The following is a 12821-nucleotide window of genomic DNA, read 5'->3' on the forward strand; positions in this document are numbered from 1 at the left end:
GAGACTTTGAACAAATATTTTGTATCGGTCTTCACAGTAGAAGACACTAAAAGCATCCCAAAAATTGATAATCAAGGGGCTATTGTGGAGGTGGGGGGGGGGGGGGGGGGGAAAGAGTTAAAATAATCACTGTCACTAGAGAAAAAGTAATAGGCAAACTAATGGGACTAAAGGTGGACAAGTCCCCTGGACCTAATGGCCTGCATCCTAGGGTCCTAAAAGAAGTGGCTGCAGAGATAGTGGATGCATTGGTTGTAATCTACCAAAATTCCCTGGATTCCGGAGGTCCCAGCGGACTGGAAAACCGCAAATGTACCGCCCCTATTTAAGAAAGGAGGGAGACAGAAATCAGGAAACTGTAGAACAGTTTAGTCCAACGTCTGTCATTGGGAAAATGCTGGAGTCCATCATTAAGGAAGTAGTAGCAGGACATTTAGAAAATCATAATGCAATCAAGCAGAGTCAGCATGGTTTTATGAAGGGGAAATCACGTTTGACAAATTTGCTAGAGTTCTTTCAGGATATAACGAGCAGGGTGGATAAAAGGCAACCAGTGGATGTCGTGTATTTGGATTTCCAGAAGGCATTCAATAAAGGTTACACATAAAAGGTTACTGTAAAAGATGAGAGCTCACAGAGTTACAGGTAATATATTGGCATGGATAGAGGATTGACTAACTAACAGAAAACAGAGAGTCGGGATAAACGGGTCATTTTCAGATTGGCAGACTGTGACTAGTGGGGTGCCACAGGGATCAGTGCTGGGGCCTCAACTATTTACAATCTATATAAATGACTTGGATGAAGGGACCAAGTGTAATGTAGCCAAATTTGCTGATGATACAAAGATAGGTGGGAAAGCAGGTTGTGAGGACACAAATAATCTGCAAAGGGATATAGATAGGCTAAGTGAGTGGGCAAGGATTTGGCAGATGGAGTATAATGTGGGAAAATGTGAGGTTATCCACTTTGGTAGGAAAAATAAAAAAGCAAATTATTATTTAAATGGGGAGAGATTACAAAATGCTGCGGTAGAGGCATCTGGGGGTCCTTTTACATAAAACTCAAAAAGTTAGCATGCAGGGACAGCAAGTAATTAGGAAAGCAAATGGAATGTTGGCCTTTATTGCAAAGGGGATTGAGTATAAAAGTAGGGAAGCCCTGCTACAACTGTACAGGGCGTTGATGAGACCACACTTGGAGTACTGGCTACAGTATTGGTCTCCTTATTTAAGGAAGGATATACTTGCATTGGAGGTAGTTCAGAGAAGGTTCACAAGGTTGATTCCTGAGATGAAGGTGTTGTCATATGAAGAGAGGTTGAGCAGGTTAGCCCTCTACTCATTGGCATTTAGAAGACTGAAAGGTGATCTTATTAAAACGCATAAGATTCTGAGAAGGTTTGGAAGGGTAGATGGAGAGAGGATGTTTCCTTACACGGTGGAGTCTAGAACTTGGGGACATAATTTCAGAATAAGGGGTCGCCCATTTAAAATGGAAATAAGGAGGAATTCCTTCTCTCAGAGAATCTTTGGATTTCTCAAGGCTAGGTCATTGAATATATTTAAGTTGGAGATAGACAGATTTTCGAAAGGTAAGGAAGTCAAGGGTTATGGGGAAGAAGGCAGGGAAGTGGAATTGAGGCCTGGATCAGATCAGCCATGATCTTATTGAATGGCGGAGCAGGCTCGAGGGGCTAGATGGCCTATTCCTGCTCCTATTTCTTATGTTCTTATATTCATATCCTTCTATTTCTTTCCCCCTAGTTGTTTATCTAGTTTCCTGTCTGACCATTAGTCTCTATCTCAATAGCCACTTGTGGTGAAGGATCACACAGTCCAATAACCTTCAGTTTAAGAACCTTCCTTCCCCCTGGGTTCTTCCGCATTACTAGCTGCTGCTCCCACTCCTTGCTGTTGGTCCTGGCTCCCCATACATTACACTTGAGCCCTAATCTCCCGACTCCTGACTCCTCCTTTCCCCAGTCCCCTTCCCTTTCTACTTTTCTCCCCGAGAGTCTCCATCTCTTTCTGCCCCTGATTTCAGAGACCCGTGAATTCTGAGACCAACACATATCAGATCTCCTTCGGAATGTTGACATCCATGATTCCCAACTTTCCAGCCTCCTCCTGACTGTGCTCCACACGGTCGCAGTTCTCTGCAGCGGAGGTTGGGTTGCGACACCATGAAATTTAATCCGATGATACGCCACGAAAATAATCGAGAGGCAGGGCCCTGGAGATCCATGCCCATTTTGCGATGGTACCAATCATTTGGATGCAGTTCACGGTTTTTGAGAAATGGTAATTTATTTAACCAACTGCAGAGAACGAGCGATATTCCCGGAGCGAGCATTCAATCTCACAGACAGAGCGGTTTCTCTAAGACTGTGGGTGCTGGGTGCAGAAATATCCATTCCACAAAATCAGTTTCTTTCACCGGTTGCTGCCTCGCATTCACTGTGTATCCTGTGTATTCAGTTAGTGAACTGAAGGCTATCCATAGTTCACAATTTGCCAGTGTCTGCGCTTTAAAGGGGCAGCTTGTGTCTATTATAATGTTAAGTTATTTGGGACGGTCAATAAATGTCTTTTTTGGAGCTTTCCGTTTGTACAGGTTTCACTGTACTGATAGCCTCTAGTTCTGGTCTCCCCAAGTTGAAACATCCTCTCTATATCTACCCTATCAAACCCTTCAATCATTTTCAAGACCTCTATTGGGCCAACCCTCAGCCTTCTCTTTTCAAGAGAAATGAGCCCCAGCCTGTTCAGTCTTTCCTCGTTTATTCCTTCCTTCCAGTAGAGGATGAACACAGCACATTTGCCAGTTCTCAGCAGTAAAACTCCATTATTATACAATACTGACTGTAGGAACAGCAATTAAAAGTACTGAGGAGTAACTATCGCCCGGGATCACGTAATTTATTTTACACAATGATGCCATGAGATTTGGGATTATTAGTGTACTTTATCACGGCTGGGACCCTCAGGGTGATAGCTTACTTCTACAAGTGCAGTCAACATTTATTATAATCGAGGATCAGGCCCTGAAATCTGCCACCAAGCTTTTGGTCTACAGGGATGTAGTGATACCCGCCCTCCTGCGTGGCTGAGACACGTGGACCATGTACAGCAGACACCTCAAATCGCTGGAGAAATGCCACCAACGATGTCTCCGCAAGATCCTGCAAATCCTCTGGGAGGATAGACGCACCAACGTTTTCGATCAGGCCAACATCCCCAGCATCGAAGCACTGGCCACACTGACCAGCTCCGTTGGGCGGGCCACATTGTCCGCATGCCCAACACAAGACTCCAAAAGCAAGCGCTCTACTCGGAACGCCTACGTGGCAAGTGAGCCCCAAGTGGGCAGAGGAAATATTTCAAGGACACCCTCAAAGCCTCCTTGATTAAGTGCAACATCTCCACCAACACTTCGGAATCCCTGGCCAAAGACCGCCCGAAGTGGAGGAAGAGCATCCGGGAGGGCGCTGAGCACCTCGAGTCTCAACGCCGAGAGCATGCAGAAAACAAGCGCTGGCAGCAGAAGGAGTGTGTGGCAAACCAGAGTCCCCATCCATCCTTTCCTCCTCCGACTGTCTGTCTGTCCCACATGTGACAGAGATTGTAATTCCCGTATTCGACTGTACAGTTACCTGTGAACTCACTTTTAGAGTGGAAGCAAGTCTTCCTCAATTTCAACAGACTGCCTACGATGATAATATTAACATAAATAGGAGCAGGATTAGATCATTTGGCCCTTCAGGCCTGCTCTGCCATTCAATAGGATCATGGCTGATCTTCTACCTCAACTCCACTTTCCTGCAGTATCAACATGTCTAGTTTGGTGTCAAAACATTTTTTTTGGCCTATAACACTCCTATGAAGCACCTTGGCACATTTTACCACGTTAAAGTCGCTTATATAAATATAAGTTGTTGTTGTTGATTTTCATACTGCCCAAAAATCTATCAATCTCAGCCTTAAATATACTTAACCATTCAGCATCTACAGCCCTCTGGGGCAGAAAATTCCAAACATTCACAACCCTCTGAGTGAAGACATTTCTCCTCATCTCAATCCTACACCTTATTCTGAGACTGTGACCCTTGGCTCTGGACTCCCCAGTCAGGGAAAAGATCTTCCCTGCATCTACCCTGTCAAGCACTGCAAGAATGTTATATGTTTCAATGAGATCACCTCTCATTCTTCTAAACACTAGGGAATATAGGCGCTTCAACTTTAAATTGAAGAAGCCTTTTGCTCAAATTGGCCAGACTGAACTCAAAGTTTGATGGCATCAGCATGTTACGGTTTCTGCTCCCCTTCTACCAGTCACATATTACTCGTCGGATAGTATTGTTTACTTCTCTCAATTGGTCAGCAACAGTTGGAGGATCTCTCCTTACAGCATGGCTCTTCAGCCAATCAAACTGAACAGAGGTAATTGAGCAAGGCTCCTTGTTTGCAGCGGCAGTGAGTTGGGGAATCAGTGCTCGCGGTCCTACCTCACACATACCTAGTGAGGCTCCACACCTGCAGCCAAAATGTTTCAATCCAGGGAAGAATAAGTATATGTGCTTCCTTAACCCAGTTAACAGTTGATGAGTAGAAGATCCTGGTCAACTTTATTCTTCTTCAATTGCTCTCCACATACTCTGAAAATAATACCCGATTATGGGATGTCTGAAGGACATCTTACTGGGAATCACAAGGCCCCGAGAATGTTTGCTCTTTGGATGTAAGCTGTTGCATTGCCCATCCCTAGCACCCCTGAAGCCATTAAGAGTCAACCATATAAGTAAAGGATGACAGTCACATGTAGGGCAGACTGGGTAAGTTTGGCAGAGTCCCTTCCCTGAAAGACCTTAGTGAACCAGTTGGGTTTTTACGACAATCTGGTAGCTTTCATTGGAAGAGATTTTGCTCTTTTTTTTTTTAAAAAGGGACATAAAGAAAGCAGGGAAATGGTAAACTGGTGGAATATGAATAGATAGTTACCTTGATTGTGATGTAATTTTTCAATGATTTTGACATCTTTTCTTCACTTCCCTTCAAATGCAAATGGCCTAAACAAAAGGAATGCACACATGATAAAGATGGGTTCCTTCCATTGGTAGATAACTGAAGTCAAGAGGGGCTGAAACTGGTCTTGGGGCGATAGCATGAAGCAGGTGTTGGCAAATCCGCCGCCCATTTTACACCCCGGATCAGGCAGGTGGAAAAGGGGAGGCCGATTCCGCATCATTCGTTTCCTGCTCCTGCCAAAGATCAATTTCACCCCGAGGTCCTGATCTCATTATAATCACTCGATCCAAAACAGGGAAGATTAGAAGAAACATGTTTGGGCAAAGTAATCTGGATGTGGAATGCCACAGATGATGACTGGTTCAAAATCAATGACTGCATTCAACAAAGGTCTGGATAATTACTGAAAGAAAAGTAGAACAAAAAGGTATGGAGAGAAAGCAGGGAAATGGAACGGTGTAATATTAGCTCCCAAGAGGCCAAAGTTCAGCACAGGTGAGAGGGAACAAACAGGTTAAAAATGTCTAGGTTTCCAGGTTAAATACAAATACGTGAAAGGAGTAGTGTAAAACTGGGTAAGCAAAGGAAGCGTTTTAAAGCTTCATATTAAATAGTTCCATCAGTGAGCAATGAGTTAGCAGAACTCCTGGGACCAAGAACCTTAGACCTGAAAAATTGCAATTTCATGAATCAAAAACAAAAATAAGAGCTTAGATTGTTGGCCTCTTCATGGAAATTCAGGAAATTTCAGATCAAGGGACTCAACAAGTAAACAACTTAGGCACCGAAATAAAATCAGAGATCCCTCCGCCAACAAACAATTCAACAAGAGTTAGGATGCATTGCTGTACGGCTTGATAAGTTGATTACATTCATTCTGCTCATGGCTAAACCACAAAACAATCCCACTTATCACAAAACTGCATGCTTGCTGCCCCAAAAGCCCAATGAACACATCGCCAGTGTGTAACATAGAAACATAGAAAATAGGAGTAGGCCATTCGGCCCTTCAAGCCTGCACCACCATTCAAATAAGATCATGGCTGATCATTCGCCTCAGTACCCCTTTCCCGCTTTCTCCCCATACCCCTTGATCCCTTTAGCCGTAAGGGCCATATCTAACTCCCTCTTGAATATATCCAATGAACAGGCATCAACGACTCTCTGCGGTAGGGAATTCCACAGGTTAACAACTCTCTGAGTGAAGAAGTGCCTCCTCATCTCAGTCCTAAATGGCCTACCCCTTATCCTAAGACTGTGTCCTCTGGTTCTGGACTTCCCCAACATTAGGAACATTCTTCCCGCATCTAACCTGTCCCATCCCATCAGAATCTTATATGTTTCTATGAGATCCCCTCTCATCCTTCTAAACTCCAGTGTATAAAGGCCCAGTTGATCCAGTCTCTCCTCATATGTCAATCCTGCCATCCCTGGAATCAGTCTGGTGAACCTTCGCTGCACTCCCTCAATAGCAAGAACGCCTTTCCTCAGATTAGGAGACCAAAACTGAACACTATATTCCAGGTGAGGCCTCACCAAGGCCCTGTACAACTGCAGTAAGACCTCCCTGCTCCTATATTCAAATCTCCTAGCTATGAATGCCAACATGCCATTTGCCTTCTTCACCGCCTGCTGCACCCTTATTTCATCCTTTACAACCAAGAGACTTGGAGAAAAACTGAAAACACCCCAGGATTGTGATCCAAACTGAAAGTTGCGGGAGGTGACATGAAAAAATTGCATGTAGCACATGATTAAAACTAATGGTCATAAAATTACACACAGATTCCCAGATAGACACTCCCACGTGCAATTGGAAAATTTGCCCTATATTTCACTACTACTGACTCAAGTATCAAAAAATGCATTTAGCAACGATTTGCCTTCTTTGAATCATGCCTTCCCTTTCTCCACCACATAGCAGATACATACCCGAGTGTAAAAAGTAGTTGCCCCATTGCTCACACTGGTGGTAGGCTTCACACTGAGCAATCTCGTTCTCGTGATGGGGAAAGGCCAAGTCGATTCCACCCGAATGGATGTCCAGTTTATTTCCGAACACGGAGCTGAAAATGTCAAACAGTTAACTTTACATTTGTTAATATCGTGAAGTGCAAAACTATTTTCTCAGTCACATCAGCGCACTGCAATATAAAGGAGCTTTGACATGCCAATGAATGAGCACTGCTGGTGTTGACCAGGGAATCAATTAAAAATAAAATAGGTAGTAACTAAAAATGTACAAGACATTGACTCCTGGTCTGGCAATGCCTCCATTTTAAAATTCTCATCCTTGTTTACAAATCCCTCCATGGCCTCGCCCCTTCCTAGCTCTGTAATCTCTTCTAGTCCTACAACCCTCAGAGATCTTTGTGCTCCTCCAATTCTGGCCTCTTGTGCATCCCCAATTTTCTTGGCTCCAGCATCACGGCCATGCCTTCAGCTGCCTGCGCCCCAAGCTCTGGAATTCCCTCCCTAAACCTCCCCACCTTCTACCCTTCTTTAAGATGCTCCTTAAAAATACCTCTTTGACCAAGCTTTTGGTCACCGATTCAAATATCTCCTTATGTGACTTGGTGTCAAATTTTGTTTGATTATGCTCTTGTGAAGCACCTTGGGACATTTTACTGCATTAAAGGCGCTGTATAAATACACATTGTTGCTGCTGATTGACAGCATGCTCAGGTGGTGAGAGATGGAAAATGAACAAAGGCGTGATTACAGCCTGGAAATCATTCCTAGATTTATTGAGGGCAGTGTTATTCTATTTTCACTCATTTTATTCTAGCACCTGGAGATACTGTGCAGTTGATGTGTGATCGCTGGATCATTAAAAATCTTAACATAGACATTGGAACAGAACTGTCAGAGATAATATCGTCAAGACCAGGTCGGGATATGAGCACTATAGTTAGACAGGTCTTCTGCTTTGTGAACAGCACAACTCCCAGGTCAGCTTCTGTGAGATCACACCTGGAGTACTGTGCACAGTTTTGGTCTCCGTACCCAAGGAAGGATATACTTGTCTCAGAGACGGTGCAACGAATGTTCAATAGATCGATCCCTAGGATGAGAGGGTTGTGCATTTAGGAGAGATTGAGTAGATTGGATCTATACTCTCTGGAGATTAGAAGAATGAGTTGATCTCATTGAAATGTATAAGATTCTGAGGGGGTTTGACAGGGTAGATGCTGAGAGGATGTTTACCCTGGCTGGAGAGTCTGGAACCAGGGGTCACAGTCTCAGGATAAGGGGATGGCCACTTAAGACTGAGATGAGGAGAAATTTCTTTACTCAGCAGGTTGTGAATCTTTGGAATTCTCTACCTCAGAGAGCTGTGGATGTTCAGCCATTGAATATGTTCAAGGCGGAGATCGATAGATTTTTGAATATTTAGGGAACCAAGGGATATTGGGATCGGGTGGGAAAGTGGAGTTGAGGTGGAAGATCAGTCATGATCTTATTGAATGGCAGAGCTGGCTTGAATGGCCTACTTCTGCTCCTATCTCTTATGTTCTAATGTCACGATAAGACTCAACAAGAAACACAAGCCATGCTAACCTCGCAACTGTCGAACACTCAATATGCCAACCGGGTCTGCCCTTACCCCATGGGGACGCCCATGATGGCTCTTGCGGTTTCGATGCTTTCCAGAGGGCAAAGTCTTTGACGTGCCTTTTATCACCGGCACCTGGATACAAAGGATTATCAAATAATACAATAGTTCTTTAAAATACTTCTGTGTTTTTATTTTTATTGCAGGAGGGAATTCTCCTCTGTGATCTCCCCCCACCCCCATCCCCTGCTGGTCCCTCCCTCCCCACCGACCGATCCCTCCAACACCACCTCCCCATGCAAGAGAGGAAGGGGGGAGACCAGAACTTGGGGCCATAAATATAAGATAAATAGCAATACATCAAATAGAGAATTCAGGAGAAACTTCTTTACCCAGAGAGTGGTGAGAATTCGCTACCACAGGGAGTAGTTGAGGTGAATAGTGTAGATGTATGTAAGGGGAAGCTAGATAATAAACACATGCGGGCGAAGGGAATAGAAGGATATGCTGATAGGGTGAGATGGACTAAGGCGGGAAGGCGGCTTGTGTGGAGCATAAACTCCGGCATAGACCAGTTAGGCCAAATTGCCTGTTTCTGTGCTGCTATTTATATGTAATCAATGAAATTGATCTAGTGGTTGTGTGCAGTTTTTCTGTGTGTTACCAACCCCTGTGAGAGCATTCGGTTCGGCCCTTGAACTCACTACCATTCATCAAGTTATTGGGCAGTAAAGGCTACTCTGAGACAGGGAGAGAAAGGGCACTTTCGCCAAGATTGATCAGAGGAGCTGAACCCAAGAAAAATTACTCGAGCAGGATGGGGATTATTTAAATCAGCAAGCTCGAGGAGTTTTGTAAAGGTACTCTGGCAGCCACAGAACATTGGGGGCATGACCCCATAAAACAAACCACTGCAGCCGCACAAAGAAGGGATGGAGGCACAGCGTGCGGAGGGGGTGGAGGCACGGTGTGCGGATGGTGGTGCGAGGCAAAAGGGGCTGGTAAAGTTACAGGACTGACATATGAAGAAAGACTGGATCGACTAGGCTTATATTCACTGGAATTTAGAAGAATGAGAGGGGATCTCATAAAAACATATAAAATTCTGACAGGATTGGACAGGTTAGATGAAGGAAGAATGCTCCCGATGTTGGGGAAGTCCATAACCAAGGCTCGTAGTATAAGGATAAGGGGTAAACCATCTAGGACCAAGGTAAGGAGAAACTTTTTCACCCAGAGAATTGTGAACCTGTGGAATTCTCTACCACAGAAAGTTGTTGAGGCCAGTTCGTTAGATAGATTCAAAAGGGAGTTAGATGTGGCCCTTACGGCTAAAGGGATCAAGGAGTCTGGAGAGAAAGCAGGAATGGGGTACTGAAGTTGCATGATCAGCCATGATCATATTGAATGGTGGTGCAGGTTCGAAGGGTCGAATGGCCTACTCCTGCACCTATTTTCTATGTTTCTAAAAGATGGGTCCAGACAAGCTGTCAATGGCAACAGCAGAATCATTACCAACAGCTGCCGTCCCAAAATAATGGGAGCAGTGATTATGAACTAAAGTTGTTGAACTCAATGTTGAGGCCGGAAGGCTGTAAAATACTCGTCATTGCTAATGAACTGTTATATCTCTAACTTCTTCCAGTTCTGACAAAAGGTCATCGACCTGAAAAGTTAACCCAGCAGCCACAGTATTTTGCTTCTGATTTTGAGATGTCTGTATGAAAGTTCCTTTATTGTAGTGGCGAGAGTTTTCTGTCTGTGGCCAGTACAATCAGACCTGATCAACTTACTCAACAACAACTTGTATTTATATCGCACCTTTAACGTAGTGAAACATCTCAAGGCACCTCACGAGATAAAAAGTTTGACACTGAGCCACATAAAGAGAAACTATAGCAGCTGACCAAAGGCTTGGTCAAAGAGGTTGGTTTTAAGAAGCGTCTTGAACGAGGAAAGAGAGGTAGAGAGGCAGAGAGCTTTAAGCAGGGAATTCCAGAGCTTAGGGTCCAGGCAACTGAAGGCACGGCCACCAACGGTTGAGCGATTATAATCAGGGATACTCAAGAGAACAGAATTAAAGGAATGCAAACATCTCAGGGGGTTGTAGGGCTGGAGGAGATTACAGAGATAGGGAGGGGTGAAGCCACGGAGGGATTTGAAAACAAGGATGTGTGTTTTGAAATCGAGCGATGCTGAACTGGGAGCCAGTGTAGGTCAGCGAGCACAAGGGTGATGGGTGAGCGGAACTTGGTGTAAGTTAGGACATGGGTAGCCAAGTTTTGGATCATCTCTAGTTTACGTGGGGTAGAACGTGGGAGGCTGGCCAGGAATGCGTTGGAATTGTCAAGTCTAGAGGTAACAGAGGCAGAAGATGAGCTGAGGCAAGGACCGAGATGGGCGATGTTACGGAGAGGGAAATAGGCGGTCTTAGTTATGCCGCAGATATGTGGTCGAAAGCTCATTTCAGGGTCAACTATGACACCAAGGTTGCGAACAGACTGGTTCGGGAGAGGGATGGAGTCAGTAGCTAGGGAACGGAGTTTGTGGCAGGGGCCAAAACAATGGCTTCGGTCTTCCCAATATTCAATTGGAGAAAATTTCTGCTCAACCAGAACTGGATGTTGGACAAGCAGTCTGGCAATTTAGAGACCGTGGCATGGTCAAAACAAGTGGTATTGAGGTAGAGCTGGGTGTCATCAGCGTATATTTGGAAACTGACGCAGTATTTTCAGATCATGTTGCCAAGGGGCAACATGTCGATGAGAAATAGGAGGAGGCAAGGATAGATTCTTGGGGAACACCAGAGGTAACGATACAAGAGCGGGAAGAGAAGCTGTTGAATGTGATTCTCTGGCTAGAAACATAGAAAATAGGTGCAGGAGTAGGCCATTCGGCCCTTCGAGCCTGCACCACCATTCAATATGATCATGGCTGATCATTCCCTCAGTGCTTCTTACCGGCTTTCTCTCCATACCTCTTGATCCCTTTAGTCGTAAGGGCCATATCTAACTCCCTCTTGAATATATCCAATGAACTGGCATCAACAACTCTCTGCGGTAGGGAATTCCACAGGTTAACAACTCTCAGTGAAGAAGTTTCTCCTCATCTCAGTCCTAAATTGCCTACCCCTTATCCTAAGACTGTCCCCCCTGGTTCTGGACGTCCCCATCATCGGGAACATTCTTCCAGCATCTAACCTGTCCAGTCCCGTCAGAATCTTATACGTTTCTATGAGATCCCCCCTCATCCTTCTAAACTCCAGCGTATAGAGGCCCAGTTGATCCAGTCTCTCCTCAAATGTCAGTCCCGCCATCCCAGGAATCAGTCTGGTGAACCTTCGCTGCACGCCCTCATTAGCAAGAACGTCCTTCCTCAGATTAGGAGACCAAAACTGAACATAATATTCCAGGTGAGGTCTCACCAAGGCCCTGTACAACCTGCGCTTATACTCAAATCCCCTAGCTATGAAGGCCAACATACCATTTGCCTTCTTCACCACCTGCTGTACCTGCTTGCCAATTTTCAATGACTGATGAACCACGACACCCAGGTCTCGTTGCACCTCCCCCTTTCCTAATCGGACACCATTCAGATAATATTCTGCCTTCGTGTTTTTGCCCTCAAAGTGGATAACCTCACATTTATCCACATTATACTGCATCTGCCATGCATTTGCCCACTCACCTAACCTGTCCAAGTCACCCTGCAGCCTCTTAGCGTCCTCCTCACAGCTCACACCGCCACCCAGTTTAGTGTCATCTGCAAACTTGGAGATATTACACTCAATTCCTTCGTCTAAATCATTAATGTATATTGTAAAGAGCTGGGGTCCCAGCACTGAGCCCTGCGGTACCCCACTAGTCACTGCCTGCCATTCTGAAAAGGACCCGTTTATCCCGACTCTCTGCTTCCTGTCTGCCAACCAGTTCTCTATCCACGTCAGTACATTACCCCCATACCATGTGCTTTGATTCTGCACATGAATCTCTTGTGTGGGACCTTGTCAAAAGCCTGTTGAAAGTCCAAATACACCACATCCACTGGTTCTCCCTTGTCCACTCTACTAGTTACTACGATTAGATAGACAAGAATGGAATCACGCGAATGCAGCCCCACCCAGATGGGCGACAGTGGAGAGGCATTGGAGAAGGATAGAGTGGTCAACAGTGTCAAAGGTTGCAATCACAAAGGATGTCATTTGGAATTCCCTCCCTAAACCTCTCTCTACTCCTTTA

General features: G+C 45.0%; 1 protein-coding gene across 3 annotated transcripts in view; it reads right to left on the reverse strand.

Moving 5' to 3' along the window:
* Positions 1-12821, reverse strand: part of cars2 (cysteinyl-tRNA synthetase 2, mitochondrial) — a 144570-nt gene that overhangs the window by 100833 nt on the left and 30916 nt on the right. For all 3 annotated transcript variants that reach the window (XR_011595645.1, XM_070891806.1, XM_070891804.1), the window contains exons 7-9: positions 8589-8718; positions 6960-7093; positions 5001-5068 (exon numbers count right to left, since the gene is read on the reverse strand). Coding sequence is in view for 2 of the 3 variants with exons in the window: in XM_070891806.1 (XP_070747907.1) it covers positions 5001-5068; positions 6960-7093; positions 8589-8718 (332 nt within the window). In the remaining variant the exon portion in view is untranslated. The remainder of the gene's footprint in view (positions 1-5000; positions 5069-6959; positions 7094-8588; positions 8719-12821) is intronic.

Source organism: Pristiophorus japonicus, chromosome 10 (genome assembly GCF_044704955.1).
Source record: "Pristiophorus japonicus isolate sPriJap1 chromosome 10, sPriJap1.hap1, whole genome shotgun sequence".
Taxonomy (NCBI): domain Eukaryota; kingdom Metazoa; phylum Chordata; class Chondrichthyes; family Pristiophoridae; genus Pristiophorus; species Pristiophorus japonicus.